Consider the following 21,665-nt stretch of genomic DNA (forward strand, 5'->3'; position numbering starts at 1 on the left):
TTATAACTGTGTGTTATATTGTGGTAAACTGACCTGAGATCTTTGGTTAAGGAAGAGTGAAAGATCCTATGAAGAAATTTTAAAAAATAAAATCCCTACACATCCAGAATACTTACATGCAGCTATTTAATTGGTAGCCTTGAGCTGACTTTAAAGAACCATACCCCCAAAAATGGGGAGGGAGGGGAGAAGTGATACATTAAAGTTTGTAACTTGGGATCATATTATAGGGTGGTATCTTTCATCAGGCAGATGAAGCACTTTCATTGCTTGCAATCCTTTGCTGCTTTTCCAACCTCTATCCTTGTTTTGTTTGCTTTTCCCATTCTTTCAAAGGATCATCTACCACCTTCCTCACCAATAGTAATGGTGTCCAATTTCCTTTTTTGTAGAGATGCTATCAACCACTTTTTGTGGTCCTTAGATATACAGTGGTACCTTGGTTCTCGAACTTAATCCATTCTGGGAGTCCGTTTGACTCTCGAATCCGTTCGAAAACCAAGGCACAGTTTCCAATTGGCTGCAGGAGCTTCCTGCACTCAAGTGGAAGCCGCGTCAGACATTCAGCTTCTGAAAAACATTCACAAACTGGAACACTTACTTCCGGGTTTGTGGCATTCGGGAGCCGATTTGTTCGGAAGCCAAGCCGTTTGAATACAGTGGTGCTTCGCAAGACGAAATTAATCTGTTCCGCGAGTCTCTTCGTCTTGCGGTTTCTTCGTCTTGCGAAGCACGGCTATTAGCGGCTTAGCGGCTATTAACGGCTTAGCGGCTATTAACGGCTTAGCGGCTTTAAGAAAAAGGAAACAAACTCGCAAGAACTCGCAAGACGTTTCGTCTTGTGAAGCAAGCCCATAGGGAAATTTGTCTTGCGGAACGACTCAAAAAACGGAAAACTCTTTCGTCTAGCGAGTTTTTCGTCTTGCGAGGCATTCGTCTTGCGGGGCACCACTGTACCAAGGTACCACTGTAGTTAACTCAAACCCCATGAGTATATGAGGTCAGCCTGCTCAGTGACTGGCTTCAGCTTTGCACTTCTTGAAATGTCCAACAGATCTTGAAATCTCTAATTTTAGGACCTTTGTGCTCAAGATTAGGACTGTTCCAATAATGAAAATAGATTAGATTGCTGGCCTTACAGTATATCAATTGTGTAATCAAGTCCCAAGGTCTGTTAAAATTTCACTGCTCTTTAAGAACTGAACCAGATCATCCCAGGCTTGCTGTCCACCAATCTTTAGAACTCTACTTAGCACCTGTAATTCATACTAAAGCATTGGAATTTGTAGGCAAATTTAAACAAACAGAAGCATTTATTTATGACAGCCCAAAATAGTGTTAAGATTTGGGAATTGCAATCATATATACAATATACGGTAGGTTCTCCGGTTAATTTGCACCCCAGTCCAGATCACCTCATGTTAGTTTCCCTTCAGTTCAGTTCCTCCCGGTTAATTTGCCAACAGATCCTGTTCCAAATCAATTCAACTCACTTTAAGCAAGCCCAGCAAGCTTCTCCCTTTATTCACCAAAATTTCAGAACAATATATTCGTTCAATATGACAATGAAAACACTGAAAACAGTATGATACTTACAGATCGGACAACTTCACTGATGAGGATAACTGGGGTCCTTTTGCCTGGGTTGGAGGGCAGAATCCACTGACTATACAACTCCAACAAGAATTGAGAACAGGAATGTATATCTACACCGGCACGATGTTTCCTATAACCAGATACAAGCACAGTTAATAAGCTACTAAATTGCAGTTATCTTATAATAATCTAAACATGTTCACCAAAGAGTGGTTCTTAGGGAGGAGAAACAGCTTTGCCATGAATTTGAAGCACTCATTCAGCTGTTGGAACTAGAGAATGGAGATCTGCTGTCAGGTAGGACAATGTATTTCTGGCTCCAAGTTCCTACTAGCAACAAAGGCAGTGCTTTGATATTTTTGACAAACATGTCATTTAATTGTGTTCTCAAAGAGCACACCTGAAGGCCAAGCAGGAAGTCAATTGTGGATGTGGTTAAGATTGATATTAATAGGGAAAGGGTGCTGTAACTTAGGACTATCCAATCAACCTTTAATTGAACTGTAGCTAGAGTGGGAGCAGGGCAATACATTTTAAATGACCCCATTCTGCCAAAACTTGAGGCAATAACTGAATATTTGTTACAGGCAGTAATGCCTTTTGCAACTACTGAAAGGCAGAGTCTTCTTTAGGATTAGAGTGGATGAGAAAGACTTTTGAGGATAGCTGAAAAGGTTAAATGCAAGAAGAATAAAATAAGCAGCTACCCCATATTCAGTGCTGAAATGTTTACTGTAAATAGTCTCCCTTAGAAATGAATATTCTCTTTGGTAATTGAGGGAGATGTGACTGTGTAGTGTCTTTTGGTTCTTATGATAATCTATCTATCTATCTATCTATCTATCTATCTATCTATCTACCTATCTATCAAAAACCAATCAGTAGATCCACTGATTAATGAAGGCACAAAAGGATTTTCACTTCTGAATGCAAAACTAACTGCAAATTATTCAAATTACAAACAAATATATCTTACTATATAATAAAATCATACAGACGGCCACAACAGCTCCAGCATGACAGAGCAGCAGGCACACGAGCAAGAATGGGTTGAAGTTCAAAAGAGAGTGGGAGGTGTTTCAGAGATCAGTTTGCCAAACTGCTCTCTGAAGTGACTCCCACCTGCCTTTAAAAGTGGGTGGGGGTGAGCCATGGGGTGGCAGGCGAGGAGGCAGGTGAGGTATAAAGGGAGGAGGTGTTGGCCAGGTGTGGGATAATTGGGGCTGGCAGGCAGGTGGGGTTGGCAAATGGAGCAGAGCTGGCAGCCGTGTGCGCACACAGAAAAATTCAAAACCTGGAATTCATGGGAGAGGATGGTGGCGAGGAAGGGGCAGGCATATCACTCTCATCGTCTTCATCTTCATCCCATTCTTCTTCCCGCAGTGGAGTGATGTTATTTCCTAGCCACACAGAGTGGATAGAGACCTTAAACAAGAGGGGAAAGTAAGTTAAGTGATTCAGTATTTTTACTTCTTAAAATGCCCTCACACTTTGACATAATGAAAAACCTCAAATTAGTTTCTAGTCTATATACAAATGATATTACATTTGCATCTGTAGGCAGCATCTCTCCTAAATACTTAGAATTGTGCCCAGAGACAACTGGAAACTGATAACGGAAAGGTTAATACAGTATGTTTGCTGGGGGCAAACCTGTACGTCAGCCTGTACCAGCAAAAGTTTCTGGAGAACTTTCAAAGGCAGCCCCATATATGACAGTAATCAAGCCTGGGTGTGATTAGTCATCTAGCCTAACTGCAACCAGCCCCCTTCTAAGTTTAGCATCCCAAACAACGTTGAAGTAACATGGTCTGATGCCACTTAGGTTTTTGTTTGTTACTATGATATGGATTTCTGTGTTTTTATATTGTAAACTGTCCTGTGATACTCTAAGGGCACATAGAAATTTAATAAATAGTAATACCTGTAAGTTCCTACTATGTATAGAAATGCTATCGTCACCAGTTCCTCAAACGGAATGATTTCTGCCTTAAAGCAGAATACCTACTGGCTCCCACAGAGGAGTACTGAACCTGTTACAACCACAAAATATCTTCCAAATATAGGTTTTACTTGATCTCAACATGGTAAGGCTAAGCCAGTGCAACTTTACAGGATGTTTGCTCTTTGTTCCGCAAATAATCCTGGTGTTTTCCATTATCTTGTTGGATACAATGGTTCCTTAGCCACCAATAGATATCCAGAGGGATGGGGGCGTGAGATTTGTTTCTTGCCCCCAACCAATGCACTTTTCAGGAATGGGGACCATAGGGAGGTAATAATTCCCCCTACCCCCAAAGAATAGGAGACGCATCTGGTATGAAGCTTGCCTCCTAACCTCTACAAAAGATCCTAATAGTGGTCCTGATGGCCAGAGCTATGTCATCAGAGTTAATGAGATCACATGTCTGTTGCTCTGTTACTTCATTCTGTTTTCAATCATAGTTTGTCTTCCCCTAAAATAATAATCCTACAATCCCAAGATTGTAATTCAGCAATTCTTGTTACTCTGGAAAGTCAAGAATACAAAGGTTCTTGCTAAATATAGACATTGGAACAAACCTGTCCTAGTTTATAGCCCATATTGCCCATTTCACGCTCTGTATTGATCTGTAGTAAAAGCTTTTCATGGCTGATAAGAACACCTAAAATAAAAAGAAAAATACAAAATTCTTTTAGGCAAAGCCCACAATAAGCCTGAAAGTACACATTATCACTGTGGTCAACATATAATGCTGACCCTTTTTGCTACTGATATGCTCAACTTGCGTTCTCTCTGCTGGAGATTCTGCTGATATGCTCCATTTCTCCTATCACTTGGGCTACGTTAAGTAACCTCAGCTGCTTCCTTTCGAGTTCAATGGAATGCCCAGCAGAGTACCTTTATATACTCTCTGGAAGCCACTTGCCTGACGCAAGGTACAGGTGCCGGTCCAATGGGCAAGCTTAAACAGAGGGAAAGGCTCTTCCACAAGCATTGTCAAATGGGAAAATTCAGGGACAGCATGCTTCCCTGGAGCCTTGGAAGTTAACATTTGGGTGATGCTGCATATTTCCTTTTGCCAGTTACTGTGGACAAGAACAAGACTTAGTAAGATGCACCAGTGGTGTTAGAAGAGCATATCCCAAGGATAGTTCAAGTCTGAAGAATACTTCCACAGCAAGTAACCTAAGGTTACTTTCTGTTTCTATTTCAAAAACTGTAGAACTTCTGCATAAGCAGCCATTGGATATGTACCTGTAGCAGAAGGAGAAAGAGACGGAACAGGATCCCATGCTTGGTACAAGTGGTGGGTGGCAATGTTGTCTCTTTTGGATGCCATTTCTTGGATTTCTTGTTCTACAATTCCTCTTATGACATTTAATTTTCTCCCAAACCTGAAGTTCAGCAGAAATAATCATAAATGACTAAAACATCTTCTACAGTCAGGAAATCTTCACTAATAAAAAGACTACTGTATCAGCTTTTATTTTTATAACAGGATTCACTTCTGGAAAAAAAGGCATATCAACTAATTTAAAATGCAAATAAACTATTAACAAACTTAGGCTTGATTTGCTTAGAACTAGCCTAATTTAGAGATTTCAAAATTAACCAAATGCTGTGAAAAGAAAAGCCTATCATTATACAGATACGGGTATTACATAAGACAACATGGGAGTTTATTACCCATAAATTCGCTCTTTGCGACTCCCGGAGGGCATTCCTTAACAGTGGGATGGCACTGTCAGGAGCTTGTCCTACACTCGAGTAGGACCCTGGCAGAGACACATGCCCGAATGGCATGTTCCCTCCCTCCTGGTCTTTCGTTCGGGAGCTTCAAAAGCTTTCTTCAGCCCAAACATCACAGCGACTGATGCCAACAGACAATGGCACACTTAGGAATCTGCAGGGTCTGCGCAGTTCGCGTGACAGAACTCAGCATTTTGGCTAATCTACTTTATTTACATAGAAACACACACAGAGCACTGCAACATGGCTCCCTCTCTCTCTAGCATCAGACAGCAAAGAGGACAAAGGACAATAGTTCCACTTCACGGAACACAGTAACACAAACATCCTGTCTCCGTCACTTCCCATTCTGTGGAGTCAAAACATATACTGTCATGTGAAGGACAACAATCCCATAACTGCAATCATGGAGCAGGAATTCTAACAGGCACCCCTCCTCCAAAAATAAGGTTGACAACATTGCAGAGGGTCACCAACTATGAGAAGTACCACACCTGCAAGGACCTTTCTTGGTGTCCCCCCTGAGGCAACCAATTTTAACCCATATTTTCTTTATTGACAAAAGGGAATCCTGTGAGGCTTCATACTTCTCTGCTCTGCAGTGCAGAGCAGTTCCTGGAGTTGGGAAAGTCCATCCCTTCCTCTTCAGTTGGTTGGGCAGTCAACTTCTCCCCTCTTTGGGGTATGAGAGAAGAAGTAGGAACGGATTCCCCACTTGCCCCGTGGGCTGCCTTTCTGCATTTTCCTGTCCCTGCAGACATTTTGAATAGGGATTGGGAGAGATGAGGCTCATCTGTTTGCTTTTTCTTGTCCCAGAGGGCATTTTGATTTGGAGCTTCATGCCTTCACCATGAGGTGCATCACACACTCATTTAATGCCCATTGGAAGAAGGTGAGTTGCGGTGGGTGGGCATTGCCAGCCTTGCTTGGCTGCAGTACACTTGACTTCCCACTCTGCCCCGTCTCTGCAGTTTGTTTTACTACGTCCAGCTTGCCTGCTTTTCCTTTCCAATGAGGTTTCCCTCCTACTTTCAATCTTGGTAGGAGCAAACTACCAAGTAGTGGTAAGTAGTGGCAGCCTAAATCCAGCACGTGGCCCCTTCCCCTCTGTTCACTGGGTCTTTCTGCTGACTCGGATCCTTCCCTCTCCCCCTCTTTCTGGCTGCAGTAGGTTTTCTGTCAGTTGGTCACATGCACACAACATAGGGAGGAAAGCTAAATTCCTCACTTCTCTGGTGCCTTGATTTACACTGTAGGAGGAGGGCTTCCCTTCTCTTAGGCTGCTGTTTTTTATTGTTTTGTGTTGGTGGAGGAGGGGGCTGCCAGCTACCCTGCCAATTTGTTTGTGACAGCAAAGGGGGGAATTCCCACCTGTTCGGCTGCCTCCGTCCTGCCTGGCCAGTTTTTGTTTCTTTGCTACACTGGAGGAGGAAAGCTCATGTCTTGTGCTGGACCCAGGAGGCCTTTAGGATTCTTGCTTTTCCTGTGTGTAAAAGGGGTGGAGGAGCTGGCATGGCATTCCCACACATTTATTTACCTGCCTTTACTGGTGATCATGGGAGTCAGTGGGTGCTTCCTTGGCCTCCTGGGTGAATATATATGCGTGCGTTTGCCACCAAGTATTACCCAGGGCAGGTCCAGCTATTTGGAAGGGTGGAGCCATTGCCTTAGGTAGGAGAAGCCCCTGAGGCGGTGCCTCTGCGGGCATCCAGCATATCCCTGCCACCTGTGAAGAAACTAAACTGGCACTGATTTCCAGTCAAATTTTGCGAAACTTATGCAAGAGCTAACTAGAGATTGGTGCCAATGCCAGTAGCAGCACTTCCTGTTTTGTCTCAAGTGGGGAAATAGGATGTGCCACCCCAGCCCTACAGAATGCTATGTTCTATATTGTATTGCTGTATTTTGTACATTGGTATGAAAAACTAATTTTTAAAAATCCTGAAAAGAATTCAGGGAAAGAAAAGTTGGGATAAGCATCACCGCAGACAAGCATGAAGAGAAGTACCTTGTGTCCAGAGCTTTTAAAGCTTTGTTTCGAGGTTGCTGCTCCAGGCAGCTAACAGCTGGATTGCCTGCAAGTGGTATTGTCATGGCACTCAACACCAAGGATGTTATGGCTTGAACAGCTAGAACATTTATTTGTGTCCTCTCTGTATCTTCCTGAAAAAATGAACACATGAAGCCAAAGTTATGAGTGTAATTCTACAATAAGTAAAGAAAAACCTGCAAAGAAGCATTGTTTCATACCTAATAAGCTAGGATTACAACTTTCTTTAAACCACTGAGCCTAGGGCTTGCCGATCAGAAGGTCGGCGGTTTGAATCCCCGCGATGGGGTGAGCTCCCGTTGCTCGGTCCCAGCTCCTGCCAACCCAGCAGTTCAAAAGCACGTCAAAGTGCAAGTAGATAAATAGGTACCGCTCCGGCGGGAAGGTAAATGGCGTTTCCATGCGCTGCTCTGGTTCGCCAGAAGCGGCTTAGTCATGCTGGCCACATGACCCGGAAGCTGTACGCAGGCTCCCTCAGCCAGTAAAGCGAGATGAGCACCGCAACCCCAGAGTCGGCCATGACTGGACCTAATGGTCAGGGGTCCCATTACCTTTACCTTTACAACTTTCTTCTTGGCAGAGCTCCAATTTGCAACTAAAGAGCAGAAATGTGTAAAAAACTCTCTTCATAGGACAATTTGTATGTTCTATTCAGTTTCCCTTGGGGGCTCTGTCTCCTTTTGTACACAGGCCCGTCTGTTCCAGTAGTGTTACTGGAGAATCCCAATCGGCAACAACATGGAGGTGGAATTGACAAAATAAAACCATTCACTGGATTACTTTACCTCTTGCTGGCTTTCCTCTTGGTCCAATACAATTGGCTGGGTTACAAGCACACCAAGAAGAGTAGCCCATGTCTCTTCAAACTGCATGCGGTTTGTCCACCCTGAGGGAAGATCCAAACCCCTGATGTTTACCACTTCAAAGGATAGAGAATTACCAAAGTATAGGTTCCACAGCTGCATTTTTATGTTATTAACAAAAGAAGTTTTAGAAATCTCTGAAAACATAGTATGTTTACCTGCCAGGGGTGGGGAAGATACTGATAACTAACAACCTGTAAAGACTCCTTATGACACACAGAGTTTATGTGTAGAATTAACATATAAAACTTGCATTCTGCAACCATAATTGCATATTTTGGCCAGTTCTAGAAATTCTTTCCTTGAAATCATAGTTTTATCCATGTGAGAACCTACAACATTCCCACACCCCAACATTCCATCCACACGTGACTATGGCCTGCTTTCTGCTGTGGAATGCTGGTTTTGTCATTTTATGATTATAAATATGCCCCATTAAAAAAAACCAATGAAAAATGTAAAAATTCTATCTATGCTCACACTCTAATCTGTGCATTCATATTGGAGGCTAAAGATTTTCCCTCTCCCCACCTACATTTTTGTAAGCATGTGGGAATGAACTCTTCTTTCCAAGTGGAAAGTTGGTTTAAATTGCAAAAGTAACTTATTCTGCAGTGTTGCATAATGACAACACAAAATACATATTTATATTTGAAAATGTTCCTTCAGATTCTATGAAGTTTAAGTTTATTTTTGATATGCAGGAAAGGGCATCTCATTTCTGAAAACTGATAAGCCATGTCCTATATTCAGAATCTGACCTAATGAGGTATGCCACATACTGCAGTGTTCAGTGTAGCAGATCAGGAAATTGAAAAGGCCTTTGCCTCTGACTTCAAAATACTAAGGTACCTCAAGGTCACCAACTCACAACCAAGGCTTACTTTGTATTAAACAGTTTAAAATAACGTTAGTTCACCATGTACAGTGTTTTAAAGTAATAAAGACTAAACTACAACTTATATATTCAGCTCAGTTTATCTACCTACCCAATGTGTTAATTCGATAGATAAACTCCTTGAATACTTCTCTCTCCTGAAGAAATTCTACTGGTATTTCTGGGAAATTTGTGCCAAAATCACCTGTGGGCTTTGGAGACCAACCCAGTTTCCAGACCTGGACAATATGGAGACATAAAGAAATATAAATATATTGCAGTTTGGAGCCCTACCTTTCCACAAACATTAAGAACATCAGGTTCTTAAGCTAGCACCCTCTGATTTGTCAACAACCATAGAGGGAGACAGAGAAGACATGTTGACTTCTTTGCATGTGTAAGAAGCTAAGAACCGATGTCCAAAAATGACACTCCCGCTCTTAACCTATTAGAAGGGATTCTCATAAGACCACCACCAAATTTGCAATAGGGGCCTTTAGGCATGAAAACGTGTAATTTACATACTTATATAATTTACTGTGAGAAAAAGATACCTAGTAAAAATCAAGAAAAAAAATGACAGTATGATCAGCAATAATTTTCAACATCAACTTTAGCAGTTAAACACATACCAGTGGGGGAACTCTTGCATAGCTGTTTACTATGGGCAGTCTTGACAAGCTGATGATGATGTTCTTAAGAACAGGGGTGAGGAATGCTGAAATATGGCTATTTTTCTTGTGCCCCAAAGCCAAGACAGATTGCAAACATTCCACCAACTCTGCTACTATTTCACAAGTCGTTGCAATATACTCAAATTCTTGAATTGGGAAAGAATACAAAAGTTCAGTACAGAATACTCCAATACATGCAAACATACTAAATTCAAAATTGCTCCAATCTAACCCTAGAACTCTATGGTGTCAGAACAGCTATCTTGACAAAACACATTAACAGGCTTCATCTGGCAAGCCATAAAAAATGGTGCATACTGAACAGTTATCTAAAAAACCAGGAAGAGCAGTATCAATTAAAACTATTCTGAAGGGCAACATAGATGTGATGTTAAATGTGTAAATCCATTTAATGTGTCGTTTTCTTACTTTCAAATTAATAGCTGACTGTGGGTGGGTGGGGTAGAAACAGGATCTGGTAGAAACAGGATCTGGTACTGCAGCGTTTAGTAGACGGAAGGTTTTAGTCAAGGAATTCAGACCAGGCAGTTCTGTGGAAGCCTCGAGCTAGAGCAATTTTAGGAACCAGTATTTTAGGAATACTGGGCCTTCAATAAGATTATGATTAGCTTCACTCCACAATGAGAAATGCTGCTTTGGTTAAAGCACCTTGCCTGTTTTAGCAGCCTGAGGATAGCACTGAAATCTCTTCAGGCTGGAGCACTGCTGGCAGAACAGCTGCTCCTGAGCCAGAAGGTCTGGGGAAGTGGGACACCACTGTAGCCAGCTTGGAGGGAAATTTCTTCCAATTCTTCTTCCAAGGCAAAAGCTCAAAGAGGGAAAATTAGTCCCTGAGATCATAACACATAGGGAAAGTGGGTTCCTCCACAAATGTGGGCTCTGAGGAACACCGTTCGCCCAGAGAAGCCTCACAGGCCTCACAGGCACTGCTACTTTGAAAGCTTAAAAAGATAACATTAAATGCAGTCACACGTTTAACATTACATCTAATCTTTGCCTTCATAAAGTAGCAACAGAATATGTATATGAAACAGGCAAATATTTCAACAATAGTAGTAAATGTGGAACTATATATAAGAAATGGTACATGCTAAAGATTTAAAACAACAAAAGTGAGTAAAAGTTTATACTAGTTAAATTAAAACACTATTATATGCACATTTGAAGCTTGAATCTCCTTACTTTCTATTTGTGGATCTACTTCATTCTCACTTGCAGGTTTTGTAATGTTCTTCTTCCTTTCTGGACTAAGAAGCTGATTTCCAGGTTCAACTGCCACTGTATTAGAGACACACCAAGCATTTCTCAACACTAATTTTTAATTCCCCTGAAGTAGCATTATTGGACAAGTATTTGAACTGCAAGCTGAACAAAAATACCGTATTTTTCGCCCCATAGGACGCACTGCCCCATAAGATGCACCTAGTTTTTTGGGGGAGGAAATAAAGAAAAAAAATTATTTTCCCCCCCAGGCGCGGGGCTGGCGCGGGGGAAGCCCGAGCTTCCCCCGACCCCAGCCCCCAGAACAGGCTGCTGCCTGCAAGCCTTGCGAGCCTGGCGGGACCTCCCGCCAGGCGCGGGAGGCTTGCGGACACCTTTCCGAAGCACGGGGCGTCCTCCGGAGGGCACCCCGTGCTTCGGGATGCAGGCTGCCGCCCCAAGCCTCGCGCGCCCGGTGGAACCTCCTGCCGGGCGCGGAGGCTTGCGGACACCTTCCCGAAGCACAGGGCGCCCTCCGGAGGGCATCCCGTGCTCCAGGCTGCTGCCCTCAAGCCTTGCGAGCCCGCGGGAACTCCCCCTGGGCTCGCAAGGCTTGCGGATAGCTTCCTGAAGCCTGGAGAGCGAGAGGGGTCGGTGCGCACCTACGCCTCTCGCTCTCCAGGCTTCAGCGAAAGCCTGCATTCGCCCCATAGGACACACACACATTTCCCCTTCATTTTTGGAGGGGGAAAAGTGCGTCCTATAGGGCGAAAAATACGGTACCCTTAGTTTTGTAAGACAGAATTGCACAAACTGATGACATTTTGTCGAAGCTGTTTGATATCATGGATTTTTGTACACTGAGAACTTCACTCACTTCCAGGTAAGTAGGCAGGGGCACAAGATGATACACCCACTTGGGATTGTATTTCGTGTTTTTTATTTCATGTTTTATGCTGTAAACCACCCTGTGATCTTTGGATGAAAGGCAGTGCAGTCGTACCTCAGGTTAAATATGCTTCAGGTTGAGCGCTTTCGGGCTGCGTTCCGCGGCAACCCGGAAGTAAGAGAATGCGTTACTTCCAGGTTTCTCCGCTTGCGTATGCGCAGACGGTCAAAATGGCGTCACGTGCATGCGCGGAAGCAGCGAATCGCGACCCACGCATGCACAGGTTACGTTTGCTTCAGGATGTGAACGGGGATCTGGAACAGATTCCGTTCGTATCCAGAGGTACCGCTGTATGTAAATTTAGTGAATAAAATAAAACAAACAATGCACAGAGCAGGTCCCAGGGTGAAACTTGTAAAGGTATTAGGACGATACAAGATTCTGGGATGGGCCCCTTTGATTGAAGGAGCTTCCCATACTACTCCATCAGGCAACTCACCTGCTTCTATGATGAATCTGATACAGTTGATTACAGAGCAGGCATGTGTCACATACGCCACTGATGCCAGCAGGTTCCATAAATTAGGTTGTTGTAATGCCAGACAGCAGCAATCTAACACAGTCTGAAGATCAATACTTAGTGGAATATTCTTATGTATCAAATGCCAAGAAAGTATCTAAGGAATAAAAACAATATGAGATGAGATGGGGCCATTGGTACTTAACTGAAGGGTGTTTCTCTATGGCTGTTAGGATACATCCATGTGGGAAGTTTCTCTCCCTACCGCTAAAAGAGGAAGGCTTCCTGTTTGCTCCAGTTTCTGTTTCTTGGCAAAGCTCCTGGTTCAAACTTCGCATTACACCCAGAACAAGGGGCCAAAGCAACACAACAAAGAGAGAAAGGTTGGCCCTGGTACCCCAGAGCCAGTGGAGTGACTTTTATGGTGACTGGCAGCCTGCAGATAAGAGTGTGGCCGCGGATCCATCCTGACACCCACACAGAAACACCCTTCAGGTGAGTACTGCTGGTTCCTTCTGCCTATTTGAATCCCACGGGGCTTGGTGCTATTTGGCCACCCCAGCTGATTCTGCCCTTGCTGCCACTGAAGTGGTGGGAGACTGTGCAACTTGTGGGTGGCACCTCCAGTGGTAGGTGTAGACAAGTCCCCATTCAATGCATCCTAAATTCACTACAGAATATTTTATTCTTGTAGTAATAGGCATATTGTCTCTCCCTCCTAATTAGGAAAACAATAGACATAACCCATTCCAAACTACAGGTAACTAGAAAAGGCTACAGAAAAGTTGATGCCACCCTATTCACTTTCCAAACAGGTGTTGCAGGTGCTCACATCTGCAACATACTTTCAAACGGTTTCCACATATGCCATCTCAATAGAAGTATGGCAGATAAAACTCCCCAAATCAAAAATCACTAGAACTATTACCTTAGATGATTTTATAGTAAAGGTTGTGATGACACACACATCTGATAAGCAATATTCCATTTGCTACATTTGTGGCCTTACCTCTAGTAACATCACAACAAACTTCAGAATGTCACTTTCTTTGTCAGGTGGAATGCGAAGAGAGGGTGGCAGTTTTGAAAGTAACACCAGGTGCTGACTTAAAGCACGAGACAAGACCATTGTAGATTGATACATCCCTGGGTCTCCTGCATAGTAAGGACATATCATTAAAAATGTTATCTGCAAATATCAAACTTTAAAACTGAGGGGCACAGGCGAAAAAATTTCTCATGGGTATTCCATAGCATGTGCAGAAATCATCTGGGATGAATGCAGAATACGGGAACAAACATAACCCCCTAAGGTTGCCCAATTAACTAGTTGTTACAGGCAGAGAAGCTGTGGCATTCAATAAAAGTTGGCAGCCCTTATATATAATCTTATTTAACTTAATAAATGTTATGCTTAAGATACTTTGCATGTGAATTCTTGCCTTCCTTAATGATGTGTGATTTCTTATTAATTCAGATGCTTCTTCCTCCTCCTCCCATTGAATTTCTTATTTTCCAATTTCAAGCTTGCCTAATGAGAGTTGTAGGCACAAGTCTCCTATTGTGATACCTACAAGAGTTTGTGTCATGAACCTGCATCACGTTTCTCTATTCTTTTTACAGACTAGTGAGATGATGTGTCAAAACGACATGAGTCTCATGCTAGGTATGAGGTCCTCCAGTCTATATGAAAAGATATTCCACTACTTCAGGCAGGGAAACTGGGGTGCCAGAATCAGGCCAACTGGGATAGCTTGTGGCTTTCTTCTGAGGAGGTATGTACTGAAAACACAAAAACAATTCCTTCTCATGGCTCTGCTCAGGAGTACATGAACCAGCATGGAAAGAACGTTTCTGTGAAGTCATGTAAATTCCAGGCAGAAGCGTGGGAATTCATGACACTGGCTCAACAGAAATAGGATCAACTCATCATCCTTTGACCTCACTAAAGATGCAAAATAAATGCTGGTGGTCTCATACTAGTATGGTCTCACTTCCATTTCCTTTCTCCATATAACCTGCTAGGAAAACAGTCCTCAGCTTTCTGCAGGCTGATCTCACATGGCTTATTGATTTGACGGGGCAGGAAAAGTTTACTGGGGGTACTTGCTACTGTACAGATTTAGTTGTGAGAATGCTGCAATATAGGCAACTGTTTTATAAAAGTAAATACTCTCTACTTCTATTACCAAAAATATCGCTCAACTTCTTCCAGTATGCTGACGTTTCATTTGGCTGCAATGGCTGAAAAACCTGATGACTGGTGGGAAGCTTTTGTACGATAGCTGTCACATGACTGAGAGTTACCCAACGGGTAGCTTCAAAAAGGCTCTTCTGATTTTTGGAGATTTCATGCATGCCAAGACTTAAACATGGAGCTAGAAGGCTTAGGTTGAAGTCCTGAAAGAACAAATGATGGATAAAAGGTTGACAAAAAAACATTTTCACACAGAAAAGGAAAACTAGAAATTCTAACAAGCCTATATGATTTAAAGTGCTAGCCTGGTTATGTAACGATTGTCAGTCAGGTTGGAATTGAAATAAATTGTTGAAAATTTTACATTATCAGTTCCTGTCAAGCTGAGATACAGCAGACAGATGTCTAGGCCTTTTGGCCCAAAGTACATCCACAAAATGGAGGACACCTAGAGCAAGACTAGATTATCACAACACTCTGAAAGAACGAGTAATTATGTCTGATGCAAAAAACTCACAACGTTATTTAGATTGTATACATGTAGGCTTGAGCTTAATGCATAAGCTTAATGCACCTCATAATAGCGGCAAGCACTTCATCAGAATTTACCCCAAGCCACAATTGTATGTAATGGTGCGCTCTGTGTGTGTGTGTGTGTGTGTGTGTGTGTGTGTGTGCAGAAGGGAGACACAGCTTCAGTGCTCCAACTGAATTTGATTTACATACATAAAAATAAATGGCATATCGAATGAAATCTACGGATGTTTCTATATTTGTAAGATACAAGATATAATTTATTAATATTCCATTGAGCAAGATGGCAAATGTGTAACCTTTGCTCCTTTTAAACAATTTACTAATTAGCTATTGCTCAGGGCAGCCCATTAGTCACAAAGCTGCATACTATTAAGTCATAGTGACTTAATTCCAAGTAAGCATGCCCTTACTTAGCCTTAGTAAATTATTTTAATGAAGATTTTAAAACGTCCAAAGTTTTTATTTAAACAAGAGAGAAAAAACATGGATATTTGATAAAAGATTTCATGTGCCTGGATTCTAAAAAAAAGAAGGTAACCATCTATTCCCTGAAATGAAGGCTCGGCTCCCCAAATTAATTTAGCTTGGATATTTTAAAAATACATATTCGATTATGAAGCTTACACATCAAATCCTTGTTGTGAAGGGGGGGTGTAGGAATAGCCTACTGGATTAGGCCAATGGTCATACAGTAACAGAATTGTAAAGGTGGAAGGGACCCAGAGGGTCATGATCTAATCTAGCATCCCGTTCTCACAGTGGCCAACCACCATGAGCCCCATGGTCCCAACAGGCTTGAGAGGCTGGGGGGCAGTTGCTGTCAGATGAGGAGCAGGAGGATGCAGCTGGGGGGATCTGTTGCCTTTAGGAGCTGGGGAGGCACCCTCACTGGCTGCTTGGCATTTCCTATCCATGCCGCACAGGGAATCCTAAGCAACGGAGGGAGGGCATCAACTTGCCAAGAGGGGAGGCTGGACTGCAGGAGGAGAAGGAGGAGCCAGAAGGGCTGACCAAAACTAGGCAGCGCATCCACTGTTGGGAACACTGATATGGAGTGGAAATGATTTTACTACTATGTTTGTCTGCAGAAAATTTCTCACTGTTAGAAATGTGATGTTTTATAAATGGTATCATAATGGTGTCAAATTGAGCATCTGGGAGGGATACAATACCAGTGAAATCTAAAACAAACTACTGAACAGTTTTCTCAGGGCTTTCTTCCACCCTTAACATCTAACACGAAGTATATTTTATTGAGTTTATTATGTTCTAAAATAGCTGCATTAAAAAAAGAAGATATGTGGCATGTTACTTTTTTTTCCAATCATATTTTTATACTTGGATTTGTATTTTTGTTTGGATTATTTTGAAAAAGAAAAGCCGATTCATAAAATATACATTAAATCCCCCTTTGTTTTGTAATGACAGCAAGTTAATTACCTTATGTAGCATAAAAGAACTCAGTTCGGGCTGAGGAAGCCGATTCACCAACTCTGCACCTTCTAACAGAGCCGAGGCTGACTTCGTGTAGCATTGTGAACTCACTAGTGACACATACCAGTCCTTTCAAGAAAAGAGTGTCAATCAACTACACATACTTAAAAACAAAAGAGATAAAACTATCTTGCTTTAAATCAAGCTTCTAAAAAGTACTCAAAAGTTGAAATCATATACATACTTATGTGCTTGCTACCACCAAGGTTGTATTTACCTGATAATACAATCCTAAATTATTGGTGAGGGGACTGACCCCACACAGCATCCAAGACAACCATCGTGGGTGACCAACAGAAGCCTCAAATGCCAGACTAAGAAGAGAATGGCAATTCTGAGCAAGTAGCAGTTCACCAGACATATGGACCCTATCAGAATTTTGTAAGCACAAACAGGGCAAGCGGTGCTACAATGCTCTGATAACCCTTTAAAAGTGTGATTCGCTTGGTTCTTGTCTTGCGATGCAAAAAGGTCCACTTATGCCACCAAGGTAGGTCACAAGATGAAAAACTGCTGCGTGAAGCTTCCTTTTGCCCTGACTAAGGTGCTGCCTGCTCCGTCAGTTGGCCTGGAGAGTTTTTTCCAAGACAGGAGCTCAGTCTTCCAATGATAGGCTCACAGGTATCTGCACACCACTGTAATGACCACCGGGAATCTGTCCTGGATGGAATCTAGGGATGCATGTGCTAGAAAAGACACTGCCTTTGACACTTTCAGGAGAGACTTCCAGAGACTAACCAGGTCTTAGTAGTTCCTCTAACCATATCAGAGTCACCATTTTGTCCTCTTGAGTCCTGCACTCTCTACTACGACTGTATGTCAGCTATTGAGAAGGTGAGAGGTCAATCGTTCTACAGCAAAACCCCATCTTTTTCTAGACGGAGACATACTTTTTTAATGCACAGGAATCCACACATTTCTGACTGCTTTCTGTAGCTCGAACAAAACCATTTCCCCACAAACAACAAAAGCATCACATTCTTAGCATTTTAAGGTGGGTGTGGAAACCAAGACCTATCTATTTTGTCCTTATTTAGAATACTGTATTTGATTCTAGGCATCCTATTTTGATGAGCACTTGCCAAAAATGATCAATTAAAAATTAATTAGGCCCACTTTTAAGGACAGCATGTCTAAAAGGAACATTTTAACATGCTAAGTGTCTCTGAATACAATTGCTCTACAATATGGAAGCAGGAATTATGAAATTGCTGTGCAAAGCCCTAATGTTTGAACAACACACACAGATTCTTGCTTTTAACCAATCTCTAGCATTCAAAACAGAAAATGTACATCTATTTACTAAGTTTATTAGACTGAAAAGTGTTACCTGTACATTTAAAATAAAATTATAATTACAGTAAATCTACAACAATAATCTACGGCCTTACTTTATCTGGAATTACAGTTTCCAGAGCAGGCTGGCTCTCCCCATCTAGTGGGTGTGACGTAACCAAAGATGATGGGCTACTTGTTTCTGGTGCTACAGTAAGACGAAACCTATCCAGGAGTGAGTAGAGCCTTTGGTGTCTGGAAAAAAGAAATGCAGCCAGATTATGCAGAGTCTAAGAGAGACAAAAACATTCTGGTAACATCTCCAGTGGATAAATGTGAACAATTTCAACAGTACAGGAGATATGGTTCACTTGATAAATTAAGTGCAACCTTCCATATATGATTTTTAAAAAGCAGGATGTGCTTAAAAAGCAGGAAGTAAAATATTTTAGCAGGCTCAAACCTTCCTCCTAATGAGAGGCAATAGACTCAGTGTGCCCTAGAGTTCTGTTCAAGGTAGCTCAATCTGCAGAAGGAATTGCAGAGGACAACACAAAGGCTCTATATCCTTGAGCACTCTTCCTAACTAGTTTTTGAATTACTGTACAAAAATACAACAAAAATATTTTCCAAAAGAAAGAGCTTTGCTGTTACCGGCAGCAACCACCTTAGGTGCATCCAACTGATGCACGATCGCCAAAGTGCAGATCCTTTTCGACCCAGAAGAAGGCAGAACAGGGGCAAAATGGGGCATAGTGCACTCATATGCGCTCCACCGATGTGCACAAGTACCTCCTCCCTCTCCAGGGAAAATGGGACAGTTAGAGCTATGATGGAGGTAGGCAGGTTAATCTGAAGGTTCCCTCACTGGAGGTCAATAACAAGATAAAGAATTCATTAGCATTTGTTGACTGCATGTGCAAGGTGGAAACCCTTATGTGGAAGTCTCTACAAAGGAATTAAACACAGTACACACCTAAATATAGTAGCATTAAATCATCAAACCCTCCCCTTCATTACATTAGATTATTCCGTTTTAAAGCAACACTAACCAATTAATGGTTTACACATTTTGACATGTACAATTAATCCCTTTTGTTACTACCCTATTTTACACCATCAGCTATGCACAAGTGCTTAATCTGCAATTCTCTTTAAAGCCTCTACTGTATAAAATGCTACATTTCCTAAGTCTGGCAAGACTTCCTGATGTCTCCAAATTTTTCTTACCTGTAACATAGCTTGCTTGCCCTTGCTTACCCTCTTCCAATCACGTCAAACATGGCCTTACTTTCTTTCCTTCTAACAGTTTCTCTTCAAGACAACTTAACTAAATGATTTAACTATTTTCTTCCCTACACAAACCGGCAGAAATTGAGGTTGCTACTTTCACATGTTTGTTCTGCCTCTTTGTATTGTGTCAGAGATTAGGTTTGGGAAATAAATGTTCTATTTTCCAATATAAATTTGTGTTGGAATTTATTTTATTTACTTAAAGAGTATTTGTACTCTGCTCATCAATCCCAAAAGCTCCCAGAGCAGCTTACATTCAGACAGTCTTCACCTGCAGGCTTACAACCTAAAAAAGATTACATACAATGAAAAAGGGACAGGGAAGGAAGAGGAAAATAAAAAACTGGGCACCAATTTCTAACAGTTGTTCCTATGTTGACCATCTAGTACGGTTCAGGCGCAGGAGGCCGCTGACAGAGCTGGACCTCCAATAAAGGTGGAGAAATGAGCCTTGTGTTCCTACCTCTTTTGCTGAGGCCCCTGATGGAGTGGCTGCCCTCAGATGACCCTTGAGGGAGAGGAGAGGTCTTACAGGGTTGGCCTACGCAGCAGAGACAATAGAGTGAGCCCTGCTTCCCAGCTCTCCTACTGCTGGAATGGCTGCCCCCAGATGAGAATGGAGAGGAGAGGAGGTCTGATGGAGCCTCCTTGGTTTTTTACTTCATTATGCTAGCTAGAAAGTTCAGTCTTTGTTTACTAAACACACTTAACCTCTTCCAACAATTCTATTTTTGTAATTACCGGTACTACATTTATATACCCACTTGCTCCAAACTTCTTGAAAAGGCAGTTTGTATTTCATAAAAGGGACGCGGGTGGCGCTGTGGGTTAAACCACAGAGCCTAGGGCTTGCCGATCAGAAGGCTGGCGGTTCAAATCCCCGTGACGGGGTGAGCTCCCGTTGTTCGGTCCCTGCTCCTGCCAACCTAGCAGTTCGAAAGCACGTCAAAGTGCAAGGAGATAAATAGGTACCACTCTGGTGGGAAGGTAAACGGCGTTTCCATGCGCTGCTCTGGTTTGCCACAACCGGCGGCTTAGTCATGCTGGCCACATGACCCGAAAGCTGTATGCCGGCTCCCTTGGCCAATAAAGCGAGATGAGCGCCGCAACCCCAGAGTCGACCACGACTGGACCTAATGCTCAGGGGTCCCTTTACTTTTACCTATTTCATAAAAGGCTTACAATCAAAGAGGCAAGATACAAAAGAAAAAGGAGCTAAGAGAGGATAGGTTAATAGGCAAATTTGGACACTCTTTTGAATTATTACAAAATTAAAAAGGGGAATAATCAGTGCTTGGTGAGCAGCAATATGATAGTTGGCTCCAACCAACCCAATGGAGTGTGTCTCAACATCTCACTTCTCCCACTGGTGCAATCCAATGGTATGGATTCTGATAAAGGGAGCTGTGTCTAAGTGGAGGGCCAAATATGAGGCTGTTCTAATTCTACTAGCTACAAAAAATAGCAGGGGGCTACCGAGATTAACAATATAAAACGCAATTAAAAACCATTCTGTAGTGTGTAAGCAATCCATAGCTAAAATCTAAATAGTTTGGAGTTGAGGAGTTGATACTGAAGAAATGGGATCAGGATAAAATTGTATGTTAAATGAACATTGTAGAAGAAAACTGTGGGGGCACTGGACTTTTCCATCCCCACTTGGGCAGGCAATGCTCGCTGGGGTAGTCCTAAGGGTAATCAAGAGAGTTCCATCTTCTGGACTTGGAAACAAGTTCAGTTATCCCATTTTCAGACCCTCCAAGTATCCCTATTTTCCAGGGATGTCCCTGATTTAGAAAAGCCATCCTGTTTTCTGATTTGATCCCGGAATGTCCCACTTTTCCTTAGGATGCCCCTATTTTCATTGGAGAAATGTTGACGGGTATGGAGTTATCAGACCGCTGAACCATCTGAAGGCAATCCTGTATAGGGAAGTTTTTTTAATGCTTAATGTTTTATTATGTTTTTTATGTATGTTGGAAGCTGCCCAGATTGGCTGGGGCAACGCAGGAAAGATGTGTGGGGTATACAGTGGTGCCCCGCAAGACGAATGCCTCGCAAGACGAAAAACCCGCTAGACGAAAGGGTTTTCCGTTTTTCGATGCGCTTCGCAAGACGAAAAAGTCATGCGAGTCTTGCGATTTTTTTTGCTTCCCCCCCCCTTTTTCTAAGCCGCTAATAGCCTTTTAGCCGCTAATCCGCTAAGCCTTTAATAGCCGCTAAACCACTAATAGCACTAATCCGCTAAGCCGCTAATAGGGTTGCTTCGCAAGACGAAAAAACCGCTAGACGAAGAGACTCGCGGAACGGATTAATTTCGTCTTGCGAGGCACCACTGTAAATGGTAAAATTACCATTATAGCATTGGACGTCCCTATTTTCATCAGAGAAATGTTGGTGGGTATGCACTTCACAGAAGGCATACACAATATTACAGCCATTTTAA

General features: G+C 42.4%; 1 protein-coding gene across 2 annotated transcripts in view; it reads right to left on the reverse strand.

Annotated features, from left to right (window-relative positions):
• HTT (huntingtin) overlaps positions 1-21,665 on the reverse strand; it is a 107,218-nt gene that overhangs the window by 16,081 nt on the left and 69,472 nt on the right. For both annotated transcript variants that reach the window (XM_081021484.1, XM_081021483.1), the window contains 14 exons: positions 18,043-18,181; positions 16,598-16,720; positions 14,613-14,823; positions 13,433-13,578; positions 12,403-12,580; positions 10,997-11,092; positions 9,752-9,939; positions 9,232-9,358; positions 8,165-8,265; positions 7,338-7,492; positions 4,835-4,974; positions 4,159-4,241; positions 2,891-3,021; positions 1,597-1,726 (listed from right to left, as the gene is read on the reverse strand). In XM_081021484.1, the coding sequence (XP_080877610.1) occupies positions 1,597-1,726; positions 2,891-3,021; positions 4,159-4,241; positions 4,835-4,974; positions 7,338-7,492; positions 8,165-8,265; positions 9,232-9,358; positions 9,752-9,939; positions 10,997-11,092; positions 12,403-12,580; positions 13,433-13,578; positions 14,613-14,823; positions 16,598-16,720; positions 18,043-18,181 (1,948 nt within the window). The remainder of the gene's footprint in view (positions 1-1,596; positions 1,727-2,890; positions 3,022-4,158; positions 4,242-4,834; positions 4,975-7,337; positions 7,493-8,164; positions 8,266-9,231; positions 9,359-9,751; positions 9,940-10,996; positions 11,093-12,402; positions 12,581-13,432; positions 13,579-14,612; positions 14,824-16,597; positions 16,721-18,042; positions 18,182-21,665) is intronic.

The sequence above is a fragment of the Podarcis pityusensis genome, assembly GCF_964106645.2.
Source record: "Podarcis pityusensis genome assembly, chromosome: 9".
Lineage (NCBI taxonomy): Eukaryota > Metazoa > Chordata > Lepidosauria > Squamata > Lacertidae > Podarcis > Podarcis pityusensis.